Source organism: Podarcis gaigeae, assembly GCF_964106915.1.
Source record: "Podarcis gaigeae genome assembly, chromosome: 17".
Taxonomy (NCBI): Eukaryota; Metazoa; Chordata; class Lepidosauria; order Squamata; family Lacertidae; genus Podarcis; species Podarcis gaigeae.
Genome location: NC_139694.1, coordinates 610037 through 628423, shown reverse-complemented (window position 1 = coordinate 628423; position 18387 = coordinate 610037). Strand labels below are relative to the sequence as shown.

General features: G+C 45.7%; 1 protein-coding gene across 2 annotated transcripts; it reads left to right on the top strand.

The window, feature by feature from the left end:
* The first annotated feature begins 636 nt into the window (after positions 1-636).
* GPR156 (G protein-coupled receptor 156) lies at positions 637-17816 on the top strand. 2 transcript variants are annotated; one of them, XM_083718806.1, is made up of 9 exons: positions 637-784; positions 1323-1456; positions 3613-3748; positions 5172-5282; positions 6614-6739; positions 7829-7924; positions 10051-10287; positions 11496-11657; positions 13569-17816. In XM_083718806.1, exons 1-9 carry the CDS (start codon positions 665-667, stop codon positions 14853-14855), a joined length of 2409 nt encoding a protein of 802 aa, XP_083574932.1. In that variant the 5' UTR covers positions 637-664; the 3' UTR covers positions 14856-17816. The 2 variants fall into 2 exon arrangements, with proteins under 2 accessions (XP_083574932.1, XP_083574931.1); XM_083718805.1 differs by having other exon boundaries at positions 11493-11657.
* The last annotated feature ends 571 nt before the right edge of the window (positions 17817-18387 follow it).

The window sequence follows — 18387 nt, the reverse complement described above, 5'->3', positions numbered from 1 at the left end:
AAGCTTCTGCCCAGCTTGGAGTGGGAGGTTTGATGCTTATACATCAGGACATCATGTGCATGACATCCCTGTCCCCCACAGCACTCACAAGCTGACACCTTTGGCCCTAACTGGCCCCCTATGAAAAATTTCACCGCACACCTCTGCATGGCAGAGATCCCAGAAATTGTAGAGTTGAAAGGGACCACGAGGATCATCTAGTCCAACTCCCTGCGATGCAGGAACGTTTTGCCCAATGTGGGGCTCAAATCCATGACCCTGAGATCAAGAGTCTCGTGCTCCGCTGACTGAGCTACCAGGTGGGCAAGTCAGAGACCTCCTCATTCATGCCTCAGCCAGGCCACTCCACCAGTTCTTGAGTAAGCCACATTCTATACAACAACCGCCTGCCTGGACACACGTAACTGGGAGAAACGACAAATGCTACCACCACCCTGATTCACACAATAATTATGGTATATCATCAGAGTTGGTGAGATGTAGCAAAGAGTTCCAAACCAAGTTTCAAGTTGGCTCCCGTGAGCAAGTTGACTTTGATTGTTAACTTAATTGCTGCCATGTTTCTGTCACTGTTTTGCTTGTGATCAACCCTCCCTCCCCCTTTTCAGGACGAGAGGGGAGGAATTTGTTGGACTGCGACACAGTAAATTGCACTGCCCAGACAATGTGGTTGAACGAAGGCTTTCAATGCACCGTGGAAACGGGATTCAATTACTCTAACCAGTGCGATAACACCCAGGAACAGCAGCAGAAGACCGTGCAGGACCTCTGTACTATAACAATTGTGGGTAAATGTATAAGGAAAGAGTTACAACTTTTAATGTTATTTGAAGTAAATATATGCCAGTTTAAAATGTGTGTGGGGTTTTGGATTCTTATAATGTTAGGATGGAAGAGCATTTTGAGCTGAACCAGAGGCAAGCAACTTTATCCCCAAAGTGGGGGGCTTCCAACATATATCAAAACATTATTAAACATTTAAAAACTTCCCTAGACAAGGCTGCTCTCAGATGGCTCAGGGGTCGGATAACTCCATACCCTCCAACATTTCTCCGATGAAAATAGGGATGTCCTAAGGAAAAGCGGGACATTCCGGGATCAAATGAGAAACCCAGATGGCTTCTGTAAATCCAGGATTGTCCCTGGAAAATAGGGACACTTGAGGGTGTGCATTCTGTTTGTGGATATTAATTATTTCTGGTTTTCCTGAGATGGCCAATATAGCTCTTAAATTATGCTGCTTCGAGTTAAGTAGGTCCCCCCCCCCCCATCTGTCTTTGAGACAAAGGGGTCCTTACTATCTCCCATCGGTCTTTCCTCAGACATCCTCTGACAGCAGCTGTAAGAACTCCCCCTTTTCAGCAGCCGTCTTGGGCATTGCCTGGGTCTCCCTTACCAGTGGAGTCCTGCTCAGTCTCTTCTTTCTCATCTTCACAATTCACTTCAGAAAGAACAGGTAAGGCCAGAAATATACTGTGGTCATGTTTTCAGTAGCTGGTCAAACTGCTCTTTTGCTATCATATACAGAATAGAAAGGCATTTTTTTCCTCTGAACATTTGAAAATTAGCTTTAAAAAGAGCAGAATATATCATTTTGTGCAAACTGCATGCTTGTCTACATTTACACTGCAGATATTTAACAACAAATATTCCCAAGGTTGCCACAGGTTAATAAAATTGTTTTTAAGTCAGCAAGTAAAACAATGAATATAAAATGGTTTAGAACAAATTCAGAACAAGCATCAGAAAAATGCTTCCATTTGATGGCTGGAGGTCTGGGAGGAATGAAAAGGTGTTTACGTGTCTCCAAAAGGACAACTTCAGATGCAAAATGTGAAAACTTTGCAAAGAGGTTTAGGTTTGTCTTCTGCTGTGCAGGAGCTGAAGTTCAGGAACTTCTTCTTCTTGTTCTCTACTGAATTTATATACTGCCCTAAACCCAGAGGTCTCAGGGTGGTTCACAGAAAAGATAAACAAAAACTTACTAAGAATCCTCATCCTAGGGACTTCCTACGAAAAAGGGGGGCATTCTGGGATCAAATCAGAAACCGGGATGGCTCCTGTAAATCCAGGTCTGTCCCTGGGAAAGAGGGACACCTGGAGGGCCTGGAAGGGTTTGTGGTGATTTTTTATGTGTTCCTTTTTGGTGGGGAGAGGCCCCCTATTTTGGAAACTGCACCTGAGCCCCCAACCACTTTAATCCAGCCTTGCTATTAAGTCATGTCACTTGGGATATTAAGTGCAGTGTCACCTTTATGCTGTATCCGTGTGGTGACAACACCCAAAGGTACATCTTCTTTTCATCAATGATGCTGTGGAAGAGATGAACCAGCACCTTGGACCAGTAAAGTGGTGGTTGAGGGCCAACCAACTAAAGCTCAATCCTGGTAAGATGGAGATGTTTTGGTTTCAGAGATAGTATTGGGTCTCCTTTGGATGACGTTGCCAACTTCCTTAGGGATCAGGTCTGCGGTCTGAGGTGCTATTAGACCCAGCCCCCTAGCTCTGGAGGCCCAATTGTCTTCAGTGGCAAAAAGCAGTGGGGAGCATTGAAAAAGGACTTCTCAGATAAAGCATAGCAAGAGGGGGAAATTATTGCATTACATGGTGTCAAGGGCTCAGGAGCAGAAGCACAGGAAATGGAGAGCGAAGGGGAAGAATCTGAGGGCAGCATAGGAGAAGACGACAGTGGCCTGAGAGATTCCATGAGCCTCTCCAGCGAATCGGAAGATTCACAGAAGGGGGCGCCGATGGCCAGGGCAAGGGGGGTCCCAGGGGGGACGCGCCAGGAGCAAGGGGCCAGCGGAGACTCCCAGAGCAGCAGTTGGAGATCAGGACCAGCTTCCCCTCTAGAGCGTAGTGGGGGGGAAGAGTCCCAGGTATCGGGGCCAGCGTCTCCTCCAGGAGGGAGAGAAGATGAGTTAGGGCTGACCACGCCTCCATCGGGGAGCGAGGGAACGGTCAAAAGGAAGGTTGCCGACTGGGCACGCGCGCCAAGTTCAAATGTACAGGCGAGCGGCACAGCAGGTAGCCCGGATAGGGAACCAGGTCCTAAAGCCCGCCGGAAGGTGGGGAGTGAATCCGGGGACTCAGCGTCAGAAGAGTCCAGAAAGGGTGAGACCCCAGCGGGCAGGAGGGCCCAGAGGAGGAAGGAGCTAAGGAAGAGGTGGAGCAAGGCTAGAGTCTTAAACTGGTGTGGAAGGGGAGGAGATTCAGATGGAGCTTCGGCGGTCTAGACTTTAAGACGTAGAGCTGCACGCTGCGGCTTTGAAATGGAAACTGAACTTCAATAAAGACTTTTGTATATAACGACGATCTGGCGTTGGTCCTCTGTGAGCTGGGACCTTGGGGCAGCTCTGACACATGGGTTGTAAGAGTGGGGTAAGCCTAACTTCTCTATCCAAGGGAAGCTTGGATAGCTCACTTGGTTAGAACATGGTGCTGATAACTCCAAGGTTGCAGGTTCGATCCCTGTATGAGACAGCTGCATATTCCTGTGTTGCAAAGGGTTGCACTAAATGATCCTCAGGGTCTCTTCCAACTCTACTATTCTATGGTTCCTCTTTCCTAACCCTTGCCTCTGTGTTTTCTTATCTCCTTTGTCTGCTGGAGGATTGTGAAAATGTCTAGTCCTAACCTGAACATAGTGACCCTGCTGGGCAGTGGCTTGACCTACAGTAGCGCTTACCTCTTTGGAGTTGAAAGACATAATTCATTGACCAGGCCATCCCTGGAGATGCTGGTTCAGGTGGGTGAAGGCCAGAGGTGTGGCTCACTGGGGACGGTTTTATATTGCAAATTAGGCAGAATTCAAAGCGGTACGTGGACAAATGATGCATGCACACACAGATTAATCCTGCCCCAGAGTTCGCCTTCAGAAAGAACTCTTCCAGAATGTCCAAACTGTTCTTTCAACTCCTAAAGTGTAACATTCCAAGGCATGGTCTGAAGGAATGTGATGCAATAACCTTGCAGAAACTAAGCAGGCTTGGTTCTATTGGCATCTGGGGAGGGGGGGGGACTGCCTGGGAATCCTATGTAGCCTATGTTGAGATAAGAAGAGTTTGGATTTGATATCCCGCCTTTCACTCCCTTTTTAAGGAGTCTCAAAGCGGCTCACATTCTCCTTTCCCTTCCTCCCCCACAACAACCACTCTGTGAGGTGAGTGGGGCTGAGAGACTTCAGAGAGGTGTGATGGGTCCAAGGTCACCCAGCAGCTGCAGGTGGAGAAGCAGGGAAGCGAACCCAGTTCACCAGATTACAAGTCTACCATTCTTAATCACTACACCACACTGGCTCTCAGATAAATATCTGAGAAATGTAATAAATAGTTTTTGAGAGCCAGTCCAATGTAGGGAAGAGAGTGTTGGACTGAGACTGGGGTTATAATCCTCATTCAGCCATGAAACCCACATTTCAACACCTTCCATTACATGAAATATTGAATAATATCTAATATGCCAAAAATAATAATGACATGCACAACTCAGTATCTCAAAACCAAACAGTCTGAATATTCCCAAAATAAGTCCATGAAAACAACTCTCTATGTATATACTTGTGCTAGTGGGATCCCAATGGAACTCTGACAATAAGGTACCCAGATTTCAATCTCTGTTTTTGAAAAGAGCAAACTGCCGTTAAAAGGCTGGAGCTGACCTGTTTGGTGAAGCATTAATTGCCATTGTATCGTTCCTTTTTGGTCCAACCAGAAGAAGAGTTACAAAACAGAGACTGAAATCCGGGTATCTTGTCGTTATTTTGGCATTGTGTATATTATTTAAGATTTCATGGAATAGAAGTTGTTGAAATGTCATACATTATTGTTAACGATTTTTTGTAAATCGGCATACAGAGTTGTTTAGTTTGTGATTTATCTCTTTGTAATCCTTGGGTGTGCGATTGAGCTCAACAGTCGTTCCCCAGCACCAGGCTCCTGAAATTGGCTCCCAAGGTGTGAACAGGACCAGGATAACATTGTTGGTGGCACTGAAGAGAATTAGTGGGATCACACTTCTTCTGTCTTGTGGCAGAGTGGCTGCCATTTTTTTAAAAGCTACAGGAGATTACAAATATCCCATGTTTATCTTGAAACTTAGCTTTATGGACCTCTTTGTTTTTATTTCTCTCTCTCTCCCTCTCCTCCACAACCCAACACATACCCCTACAGGTGAGAATCAGCTTGTTGTGTATTGGGGTCTCTCTGGCTTTTGGTCCCATTCTAGGAAAAAGTTGGCGGTTGTATAAAGTGTTCAGTCGGCAAGTTCCAGACAAGAGAGTGGTGAGTTCTTACAATGTACATCCAGCTGTCAGAAACAAATAAGACTGGGCCACAGTTATTGGGACTAAGATATACATGTTGGAAGCCGTCACCATGTATGGGACCGGATTCAGTGACCCCTGGACAAAGGGCCCTCAGTGAGACCTGCTACCTGGAGGTAGCAGCTCTCACCTAGTGATGCCCCTCCCTCCTGTCAAAGGAACTTTCCTTCAGCAGTGCTGGGCTCAGAACATGGCAGGTGGTTGTAGAGGCTGGCAGTCTCTTGAATCTGTTTTCAGATTGCTTGGCCTTTCCTTGAATTCCCATACAGCTTTCAGCCTCGTGCTGGGAAGCTGTACTGACCACTCAAAATAGATAAGTAAAGGTAAAGGCCCCCTGAACGGTTGCGTCCAGTCAAAGGCAACTATGGGCTTGGGGCGCTCATCTCGCTTTCAGGCTGAGGGAGCCGGCGTTTGTCCACAGACAGCTTTCTGGGTCATGCGGCCAGCATGATTAAACCATTTCTGGCACAGCAGAACACCGTGATGAGTGCCTTAGCGCACGGAAATGCCATTTACCTTCCCGCCGCAGCGGTACCTATTTATCTACTTGCGCTGGCGTGCTTTCGAACTGCTAGGTTGACAGGAGTTGGGACAGAGTAACGGGAGCTCATCCTGTCATGGGGATTTGAACCGCCGACCTTCTGATCGGCAAGCCCAAGGGGCACAGTGGTTTAGAGACCACAGTGCCACCTGTGTCCGAATGAGCTCCCATTGCTCGGTCCCTGCTCCTGCCCACCTAGCAGTTCGAAAGCACGTCAAACTGTAAGTAGATAAATAGGTACCGCTCTGGCGGGAAGGTAAACGGCGTTTCCGTCCGCTGCTCTGGTTCGCCAGAAGTGGCTTAGTCATGACCCAGAAGCTGTACATCGGCTTCCTCGGCTAATAAAGCGAGATGAGCACCGCAACCCCAGAGTTGTCCGCGACTGGACCTAATGGTCAGGGGTCCCTTTACCCTTTATCTTTAATGGTCCATCTGGTACTTCATCAGGAAGCCAGTCTGGCTTATATTTTAACATGCTAAATTCATCATCTGGCACTCAGAAATTAGAAGGGGAGTCCAGGCACTATAATTTGTTTTCTGTGGTGTTATTTTGTCATCTCACTCTTTTTGGTATTTGCTAACAAAGGAAACATGAGCTGGTCCTGATTTCTGGCTATGTTCTCTAGTCTGGATTATCTCAGTACTGTATATGGTTTTGGGGGGAAACTCCTCTGTGTGCGCACAAAAGATGAACTGCAATACTGACACAGCAGATGACAAAGTGAGCAAGTTGAGTGTCTCTTTTACAGATTATCAAAGATTTCCAGCTGCTGGTGATGGTGTCTGTGTTAGTGCTGGCGGACATTATCCTGCTCTTGATATGGATGTTCGTGGATCCAGTCCAGTGTCTCCAAAGTCTCAATGCAGATCTGAAGGTAAGATGAGGAGGAGTGCAGGTGGGATGTCTAGACATAGACTGTGAACATGGGTGCATCACTAAGAGAAAGCTGTGCACCCTCCAACTTTTAAAATATGAAAACAAGGAAAACTCTGCCCCACATACAGTACTTGGGTGAGGTCAGGTTGGAGCTTAATGATATAGGGTTGGGGGAGCTTTGAGTTTGAAGACAGACCCAATGCAATCACTGCTGTGAATGTGCTATAAATGAGAATTTAAGGCAGACCTTGAGCAGATAATTCCCTGGGCAAACCTCAGATTATTGAGTTAGTCAAACATGCAACAAAACACACATGCAACCCATTGCTGTGGAATTTAGCTTGTATAATTAGGTATTTTAGGACACACTTATCTTTTGTTGTTGTTACAGAACAGTGACTATCAAAGAAAAGGGACTACTAGCCAAGCTGCTTAGTAAATCCATGCCAGAGAATTATTACACGCCAACTTCAACAGGCTTTTGTACAGCACTGTTCCCATTTTACAGCTCGGGAATATAGAGGATGAAAGATTAAAAATGCCGGCTAATTAGTAGATTCATCACAGAGAAGGAGCCTAATGACAACCATTCTGGTTTACAAATGGGAAACAATGAGGCCAAAGAAAGCAGTGGCTGAAGTGGGTGTGATTGTGGTTGCTTTCAAACTAGCTGTTCAATACACACTCAGCTTGATCAGCTTGTGGAGAGTTTAGATAACGTGCATCAAAGCAGGTGTCATCCGGCTTGACAGTGCATTTTCCCGTCACTTTTCTTATCGCAAAATGTATTATCTTTCGGGGAAGCAGCTTTGCTGTGTAAAAGCTCCAAATATGCTTTAATAGTGCAGCCAGAATTTGCCAGGATAGGATTGAATCCCACCTGAAAATAGTGACAATGTAGATGATGCCAGTGATTGCAGCAAGCAAGCAAGCAAGCAATTCCCGCATATCCATGTGAATCCATTATTTATTCCAAGTCCGATTTCAGTACTGAAGTGCAATCAGAAGCAGACATTTCAATTCTTGCATCCTGAGCATTTTGCAAATGGGAAGAAACCTTTCGTTTTGTGTTTCAATTCTCTTCTAGGTGACAGAGAGAGGTTTGACTTGCACAGTGAGCCAAGGGTACTTCTGCGCATCAGCGTACTCTGATCTTTGGCTTCTTCTCTTTCTGGGATCTAAGGTATGAAATTGCTTCCAGTTTCTCGTTGATCATGGCTATTTATTTTTAGAAAATCAACCAGGCAAGGGCAAAGTGTGTGACAACGCTCTATCTCGTTTGGCCCTCATAGCCCCACATTTCGCAGACGAACTTTTATAACACTTGTAACTCATTGTCATACCCAGGGCCTCTTCCTGAACATTGGCCCCTCTGCTGGCACACATAAAAGCTCTTCTCTAAGTTGTATTATGGATGCAGGTGGCGCTGTGGTCTAAACCACTGAGCCTCTTGGGCTTGCCGATTGGAAGGTCGGCGTTTCGAATCCCCACGACAGAGTGAGCTCCCGTTGTTTGGTCCCAGCTCCTGCCAACCTAGCAGTTCGAAAGCACACAGGTGCAAGTAGATAAATAGGTACCACTCCGGCAGGAAGGTAAACGGCTTTTCTGTGCACTCTGGTTTCCGTCATGGTGTTCTGTTGCGCCAGAAGCGGTCTAGTCATGCTGACCACATGACCTGGAAAGCTGTCTGTGAACCAACGCTGGCTCCCTCGGCCTGAAAGCGAGATGAGTGCCGCAACCCCAGAGTCGCCTTTGACCGGACTAAACCGTCAAGGGGTCCTTTACCTTTTTTTAAACCTATTATTTTATAGCAGGGCTGGTGAACCCTACTGCCTTTCCAGAGATCTTCCAACTCCCACTGCTTCCAGCCACCATGGCCAATGGTCAAGGCAAATGGAAGTTGTAGTCTTGCAACATCTAGAGAACCTCAGGTTTCCCATACCTGCCTTGCTTCTCTTATTGTATAGGCGCTTCCTTGCCTCTTCTGTATTTAATGCTTGCTAATTATCTGGTAAGGGACGTGGGTGGTGCTGTGGTCTAAACCACAGAGCCTAGGACTTGCTGATCAGAAGGTCGGCAGTTCGAATCTGACGGGGTGAGCTCCCATTTCTCAGTCCCTGCTCCTGCCAACCTAGCAGTTCGAAAGCACGTCAAAGTGCAAGTAGATAAATAGGCACTGCTCCGGCGGGAAGGGAAACAGCGTTTCCATGCGCTGCTCTGGTTCGCCAGAAGCGGCTTAGTCATGGTGGCTACATGACCCGGAAGCTGTACGCCGGCTCTCTCGGCCAATAAAGTAAGATGAGCACTGCAACCCCAGAGTCAGCCACGACTGGACCTAATGGTCAGGGGTCCCTTTACCTTTACCTTTATAATTATCTGGTAAGACTGCATGGTTGGAGGGTTCTTGGTGGGTGGCCTAATTCAGACTCTCTCCTTTCCCAACACATTGTTGCTTTCAACTTTCCCTTTAAATCTGCAAGGGAGGAACAGATTATTGAAGGCAATTGCTAGATCATATTGGCCGAACAAATTTTAGTTTAAGTCAACAGTAAAGGTGCTGACCCTGCAACAAATATGTGTTTGAATCTGATTAGGTTTCTGCAACATGTTATACATGGGGCTTCCTCTGAAGACGGTTTGGAAACTTCAGCCGGTGCAGAATTTGGCCGCTAGTTTGCTCACCGGGGCAAGATGGTTTGAGCTTATAACACCAATCCTGGCTCAACTGCACTGGCTGCCAATTAGTTTCTGGGCCCGATTCAAAGTGCTGGTTTTGACCTATAAAGCCTTAAACAATACCCCCACTCCACACAAGTAGTTTAAAAGGCTGTAGATTGTTTAATTAGCCAAAGGAGGAATGTTTTTGCCTGGTGTCTTAAATATAAGTAAAGCAGGAAAGTCTTCCACAAGCACGGAGCCATTGGAGAAAATGTTCTTGAGTCCCCCCCCCTCCATCCCTCTTGGGGGCACAAGAAGAACAGCCTCGCATGGTCATCCCAGGGTCCAGATTGGTTCGTATGGGGAGAGGCGGTCCTTCTGAGCCCTTGAAGGCTTTATAGATCAAAACCAGCGCCTTGAATTGGGCCCAGAAACATTATTTTTGTGTTTTTATATTGTAGACCACCCTGTGATCCTCAGAGGAAGGGTGGTATATTAATTTAATAAATACTGTAATGAAAATAATAATAAGGAGGTGGTTAATTGGAAGATGACACCTTACTAAAGTGCCCACATTCTGCAAAATGCTAGAAGTCTTTCTCCTGAATTAACGCTTCTACAACCATGTGTTGTTGTTTTCTTTCACCGCAGGGCATCCTCTTGATCTATGGGGCCTACCTTGCTGGCCTGACAGATGATCTCAGCTGTTCACCTGTCAATCAGTCCCTGACCCTCATCATTGGAATAGCCATTATTTCCCTCTCAACGGGTGTTATGCTGGTGGTGAATCGTTTCTTCCACTTGTGGCACAACCTGGTCTTTGGATTCACCTCAGGAGGAATCTTTGTCTGCGCATCTACCATCAATTGTTTAATCTTTATTCCACAGGTAAGAAACTGGAGGGGAGGAAGAAGTCACCCAAAACATTGCTAAGTGCCCCCTGCATCCCAGAAAAGCTCAATACGTTTCCCCAAAAATGAGATTTGTAAAGGATAGCTGAGGTGCTGGCAGTGAGCTGGGAATGCGTTACTGAGATAATTTAGCCTCAAATATGTATAAGATAGCACTTATCTGTTTGTTAATCAACCAGTGGATAGAAACACTGTACTGTACTGTATTGTATTGTATTGTATGTAGCCAACTTTAGGGAATCTTCTGGATTGATAGGCAGGGTAGAAGTTAAATATATACAGTGGTACATCAGTTTTGGAACATCTCTGCTGACAAACATTTCGGTTTTTGAATGTCATAAGCCCAGAAGTAAATGCTTTGGTTTTTGAACACGCCTCAGAAGTCAAACATGCCACGCAGCTTCCGCTGAGTGCATGATCCTGAGGCCTAGCTGTCAGCTATTGAGTTTTTGGTTTTTGAACGTTTCAGAACTCTAACGGTCTTCCAGAATGGATTACGTTCGGAAACCGAGGTACCACTATACTGGAAGTCTGTTCCAAAACCAAAGCGTTCCAAAATCAAGGTGTGCTTTCCCATACATTAATCTGTTCCAGGCTTTTAAAAACAACCCCTAAAACAGCAATTTAAAATGAATTTTACTATCTAACGAGACCATTGATCCATAAAATGAAAGCAATAAACAATGTACTGCAATCATACAATCAATCAATTAATAGCTGAACTAGGTTCCACACAGTCACAAAAAACCCCCAAAAAGCCGCAAAAAAGCAAAATAAATAGCAAAAACAGGTAGACCTGAGCATAACACTCAAAATGGAAGGGTGGCACTAAAAACGGAGCACGTTCAGCTTCTGAAAAAAGTTCGCAAACCAGAACACTTATTTCCGAGTTTGCAGTGTTTGGGTTCCAGGTTGTTCAACTTCTAAGCCATTTGAGAACCAAGGTACCACTGTATAGGATAAGAAACTTATCTGCATGAGCAATGCCTTTTCATATTAGGAAAGAAACGAGAAAAAGGTTCAAATATGGCATTAGCTTCAGGTATGTGTTGTGGAGCTTCAGGGATAAATGTTTTTGTTTTCTTAATTCTCACTTGTTTTTTCCTCTTTCCATCTTCATCACCTTTCAGTTTTCCTCTAATACAACTAATTTATAGGTCTACAATATGCTTTGATGCTCAGCAGGTCAGAAAATGGAAGGCTTTTGAGAAACAGAAAGAGGACGTCAACAATATGGCCAAGTACTTTACCAGCTCCAGCAAGAACTTCCGCTCTACCATGTACAATGATGAAGAGATCTACCAGCTGCTGGGGGAAAAGAATTCCATGATGCAGCAGCTGGTAGAGGTGAGAAACCTTCGCTCAGTTGTGGCGGCAAACAGTTGCTAGCAGATAACAACACTTTGTTTAGGGGACTTTTACTGGCTGCCAGTCTGCGACCAAGCCAAGTTCGAGGCTTTTTGGTACGAAAATATCACTCACTCAATCAATCTCATTTATTGGCATAAGAAAAGTGCATCGTATACATGGATCAGAACACAGCACAGTTAAGGAGATACTGTATTTTGTGCTCTATAAGACTCACTTTTTCCCTCCTAAAAAGTAAGGGGAAATGTGTGTGCGTCTTATGGAGCGAATGCAGGCTGCGCAGCTATCCCAGAAGCCAGAACAGCAAGAGGGATTGCTGCTTTCACTGCGCAGCGATCCCTCTTGCTGTTCTGGCTTCTGAGATTCAGAATATTTTTTTTCTTGTTTTCCTCCTCCAAAAACTAGGTGCGTCTTATGGTCTGGTGCATCTAACTGTCTAGATATTGTGAGGAACGAAAATGGTTCTTAGGACCTATGGTGACGTAATGTCACAAGAACAAAGAACTTGCCCTGTTTGTGAGCTTCTCAGGGGTGTTCAGTTCACTGGATGTTGGATTTGACAGGCGGGTAGTTTGAGTCAGTGGAGCAGTTTCTATGAGAGAATGTCATTTTGCTTAAATGAAGAGATGCTCACAACATTCTGTCAAAAAACTATCGTATCTTTGAGAAGAAGCCATAAGCGAATATCGCAGATGCTGTGTGTGTCTGAACCCACATGCATGTCCAGCACTACCAAGAGGTTTCGAATGTGCAACCGTTCTGAATATGTGCTTACCCTTAACTTTATGCCCCAAGAAGTTTGTTCACCCAATGAAGTAAGGCGGGTGGCAAAATGCAAAGCTTATTTATTTAATTACATATTTATAATCCACACTTCTATAAATATATATATGAAGATGGTATACAACTCATCAGAATAAAATCAGCAAAAAGCAACAACATAAAACCATCAGTAAGTACTGATTGGTTGAAATGAAGAAAGGGAGGGATGATTCCTGGAGAAGCTCTGCTGGCAGGGAGTTTCACGGGGCAGGATCTGCCGCAGTAAAGGCTTGGTCCCTTGTGAGCCTCAGACTGGGGGAGCCACCCAGAGTGTCCCATCAGAGGACCTTGGTTATCCAGGTGGAGCATAAGGAATCAGAGAGTCCTTAAGGTTCTTTGGCTGCATGTTCTCCTCCATGGTTGCACCCCATCTATAGAACCATTGTTGTTTATTTGTTGTTAGCTTGTGAGTGGGAGAGTCATTGTTTTGTTTTCCTTCTTATTTTTTTAAAATTATGTATTGTGTTTTTATCGTGTATTCTTATGCTGTGAACTGGATTTAATAAATACATAAATAATTTTTTTATTGCCAGACAACAATTTCCAGGCTTTTAGGATCTAATGAGATTTCAGTATTGAGTTGGATATTCTGGTTTTATGTTGCTTATTTTTTATGTCTATGTGCTTGTAACTTGTACAGTCGTACCTTGGATCCCAAACGCCTTGGTACTCGTCTATTTTGGCTCCCGAATGCCGCAAACCCGGAAGTGAGTGTTCTGGTTTGCAAACGTTCTTTGGAAGCCAAACGTCCAACGCAGCTTCCGCAGCTTCCAATTGAGTGCAGGAAATCCTGCAGCCAATCAGAGTCCATGCCTTGGTTGTCGAACGTTTTTGGAAGTCGAACAGACTTCTGGAATGGATTCTGTTTGACAACCAAGGTACGACTGTACTTGTAAACGGCATAGATAATTTATTTTGGAAGTATATGTTAAATAACTGCATATCTAGTCATTCTTTCTGAATTATTCTACCTCAATTCTTCTGTATGGGTAATTAGGCCTAACTTCTGTTTTTTCCCTGCACACCCCCTCTTTTCTGACAAATTTTACCTTGGTTTATTCAATATAGAAAGATACAGCAATTGCAACTCTTCAAGAGCAAGTGAATAATGCTAAGAAGAAGCTGATGCGACTTGTGACTGCAGAGGAAAAATACAATGCGGTTGACTCTCCATTTCTTTCTTCTTCCTACTCTGCAGCCACTTGTTCTTCTGCACCAGTTGGAAACCCAATGAGTTCTCCTTTTTCACCTGGCCAGGGGCTAAATTCAAGGCAGCAGCCTAGGCTCTCCCATTCACAGTGCAAACCAGGATTGCTTAGCAAAAAAGATTCCGCTGATGATCTGGAACACACATATCGACACCCGCAGAAAATACTGCCAGAAATTGCTGTTGAGTACAGACCTCTGAATGGATGCAAGAATGTCGCTGGTCATTCAAGTGACCAAGATCAATGGTTCACCCAATATGCCACCACACTTAGTATGGGCACCCCGCAGGACCCACTCGGGCAGAGTTTTTCCACGGCTAGGGAAGAAGCAGAGCCGCCATGTATGCCTCAGAGGCAGCTTCCAGGGATCAGCTATGTGAGCAGTGAAAAGCTTCAGGAAATATTGCAAGAGCTAAGTATGAACCACGTTGCTGTTGCCCAGATATCTCCCAGGGGACCCGAGCAAAGTGTCGATTGCAACATGTGCACATTACGGGAGCCAGAGGAGGTCCAGGCAGGAGAGTCTCTAAAGCTTAGTCCTTGTAAGTCAAGACAGGGGAGGAAAACCCCCAGCTCCATGGCTCCTGATAATTGGCATTTTGTGGACAAGGCAACCAGCAGAAGGCAAAGACGTTTCAGTGGATTAACAGAATTCCATCAGGCTGCAGCAGGAGACACTGAGGACAGATGTTCCCTGCATCAGCCACCCTCTTTGTCATCACCGGTGGTTAAGAAAACGCTGAACTACAAGGCTGAAAACTGGTCCAAGCATTCCAGCAACGATGGGTGTGGCTGGCTGCTAGACAAGTGCCAAGGGAAGAATGGCGTGTCCACTCTTTATCTTAGCAGATCCAGGAATCTCCGTCATTATCAGAATTTTCTGACACACACAGTGCTCGGTGCTGTCCCTTCTCAGCACTTTTATCCTGATTCTGATTCTGGCAGCAGTTCCTCTGGGAGGCTGACCCATTGCGACCACAGGCAGCGCTGTGAAGTTTGCCACGACCGCCTGTCTTCCTCTAGTGATAGCTGCATCACTGATACGGATCCCGAGTTTGGTGTGGCCCTGGACTACTGTGCAAAGCTTTATGGCAAGCGTCAACCAGTTGTGAACTTCATTGAGGATTTGGAGCCCACCTATGTGTAGGGGTTGGCAATTCAAGAGCCCCCCCCCAGACCCTGATATTACAGGGTGGAAACCTGAGACCCAGGGGTGGCCCCTGGTGGTATCCTGGCTTGCAGGCCTCCCTCTGCTACCTTGAGGGAGGCAGACAAACCTTGAGACCAGGTCAGCCGTGGAGGTCTGGCAGGGAGGGCAGTGGCATCCCGGGGGGGTGGTGGTGGTCTCAGGTGCCTTTTTTTGAGGGGATTTCAGAATCTGCCTCCCAACAAGCTGGACAGAGACTTCTGCAGCCAAGCTGGTGCCAAATATATTGCTCTGTTTTCCTTTGGACCACCACATCAGCAAGATCAAGGTGTGTGTGTGCTCTCTTGTCATCTGGGCAGCGCAGGACCTCCATACACACTGCCCAGACTTGCGCCCCAGAGAGAAGTGGAGGACTTTAAAAAGGACTTTTAAAATGGTTGTCTGTGTTGCCATCTAGTGGCAATAAATCAAGAGAAACAGCTTTGTATGAAAATGGAAGGCAATTGTGGGCTTACTGAACTTGAATCCATGCCTATCCAAATACAGTGGTACCTCGGGTTACATACGCTTCAGGTTACAGACTCCGCTAACCCAGAAATATTACCTCGGGTTAAGAACTTTGCTTCAGGATGAGAACAGAAATGGTGCTCCGGCGGCGCAGCGGCAGCAGGAGGCCCCATTAGCTAAAGTGGTGCTTCAGGTTAAGAACAGTTTCAGGTTAAGAACGGGCCTCCGGAACGAATTAAGTACTTAACCCGAGGTACCACTGTGCAGTTTTCTGTGTGGCATTTTATTAACCATGTTACATAAGAAAACTTGCTAGATAGGTACATCCTACGGCCCTGCTGTGTCATTGGCTAATGTGGAAGAACTAACACTGACATAATGTAGCTGTGATGCTAACTGCAGTGTTTATTGGAGAACATCATTTGTGAAGCAAGCTCTGACAGCAACATGGAGGGATGGGGCTGCCAACCTTTCATTTTTGTAGATCCCCTGTGCCTTTCACAGCTGAATAACACAACTCTCCCAATCGGCCACATGCCAATGGTGGGCAGCACAGGGTGCCAACCTAGAATAAAATATTCGGGGAGGCCGGGTACATCACACACACACACACACACACACACACACACACACACACACACCACATGGTACAAAGCACACACACACCATTTGAATGGCAATGTCCATCAACTTGGGGGGGGGCAGCCCCCTTAAATATTTTATTGGGGATGCCAAAGGGCCTCAGCCCCTAGAAGGTGGCTGCTATGTGGCGGCAGCTGTTATGTTTGTCTACAAAGCACTCTGGAAACCCCAGGAGCCCCGTAAGGGTCGACGAAGTGGCAGCCTTCAGATAGGTTTCCAAATGGTCATTGCTGGTATAGATATTGCTTGACCTACACATCACTGAGAGTAACGAACGTATTCTGTCTCTAGTGACTGACCTGTTTCGCGTGCCTTGGCTTTGATCTTGCAATTAAGAAAATGAGTCATGAGGCAACAGGTTAAGCTGAGTTCTCCATGTTTACCAACAAAAGTAGCTTGGCTTCTCATTCCTTTCGTTAGTACATGACAATATTTTTTCCACATGAGAACCTCCTGATCTAATTGTCTGCAGCAACTTGGGAGGTCTATAAATTTGGAACAATCTAGTGAAGAGGCTCCTTCCATAAGTGGAGCCCCAGCTATTGAAGCAGCTCAGTCCTAGTGATGAAGCAGCGAGCCAAGGCAGCAGGCATCTGAGTGACTAGAAGGTAAACAATTCATTCATTCATTAAATGCATAACATTAAACTAAAGTAAGGGCACTGTGTGTTAGGAACTAAATCCTGCAAACTTATAACACATGAGCTAAATTCTAGTGGTGAGAAGCCTGCAAAACCATTTTTTTTTAGCTCTACCCTACCAGGGAGGTCTTTGAGGGGCTACTGCGAATCAGAAACCTAGATTAAATTCTAGTTTTGGAGACCAAAAAAAGCAAATCAGTGCTCCTGATTCTTCCTTTGCAGCCGTGGCTTGAACTTTTTTTGCACCTGCTCCAATATATAGGACACGGGGTGTAGAACATGTGGGTGTGGCTTGCCAAAAATAGGTCAGTAGGCCAACCTCTGAGTCCTGACAGGCCATCAGTGCGTAGGCAATTGCACACCACTGCCAGAGATCTTTGGGTTTTCTACACACCAGCTGTTAAGTTCCTCACTTAACAGTATCAACTCACTTTTTGTAGGTCTGTATACTTTTGAATGAGCATCTATCAGGAACAAACCTTTTTTTCCAAATAGGGGCTGGAAAAGACTGAAGCTGTCCTGATTCAAGAGTGTGTGTGCTCTGCTGGAAACTGCTGGTATACATTAGCGCCAGTGCTTGACCACCGTTTCCAGATCTTCCAGATATGGCCACCTTACTTAACTATTGAATTGAATAAAGTTTTCTTCTGGGAAATCCTAGGTTGTGTGTCATGTAATTCCATTAGAAATTTCTGAGGAGAGACAACCACTTACATGCCTCACAAAATACAGCTATCCTCTATCCTTAATTCGATATGTCTGGTCTAAAAAAGCCCAAGATCTCCTAAGAAGCAATGCAGTACCCTAGACAGGATAAATTCCTGCTCTGCACATCTTATTTTGGAAGCATTTACTGGGGCATGTTCCAGATGTTCCAATGTAGGGGCGAAGTTGGATACTGGTAGATCATTCAGCATTCCCATGCTGACAGCCCGGTTGGTAAATGATCTTGTAAGCTGCTAAAGCCTAATGCTGTAGCTGAGTTGCTATCATGATTTTCAGTGCATTCGTTCCCTTAAAATAATAGTCCAACTAAAGGTTCTGTTACAATGGTGAAATGTTTCCCATAGATACTGGTGACATTTCAGTATCTAGACTCTATTTTCTCATCTAATAGCCCTGTTCTGGTTTATTTAAAGGTAAAGGGACCCCTGACAATTAGGTCCAGTCGTGGCTGACTCTGGGGTTGCGGCGCTCATCTCACTTTATTGGCCGAGGGAGCCAGCGTCCAGCTTCCAGGTCATGTGGCCAGGAGGACTAAGCCGCTTCTGGCGAACCAGAACAGCGCACGGAAATGCCATTTATCTACTTGCACTTTGATGTGCTTTCGAACTGCTAGGTTGGCAGGAGCAGGGACCGATAACGGGAGCTCACCCCGTCGCGGGGATTCGAACCGCCGACCTTCTGATCGGCAAGTCCTAGGCTCTGTGGTTTAACCCACAGCGCCACCCGTGTCCCTATTTCTGGTTTATTTAGTGCATTGCCAATCCTCCTTGGAATTCATGTTACGTGACAGGCAGGCTTCCATAGGATGAAGCTTTGGAAGGCTTCTTCTTGCCTGTCTCCCAGGTGCCACAAAACTCATTTTCTTAGCAGGTGTTACAAAGGTTCCAAGAGTGCTGAAAACTTTGGAAGGAACCAGTGCTGCTGATTCAGTATCCCTAGATGTACCCAAGGTTCTGAAAGGTTTTGTGAAAAACGGCAAATATTCAATACCTGGGAAACGTCCAGTTTGCTAAATTG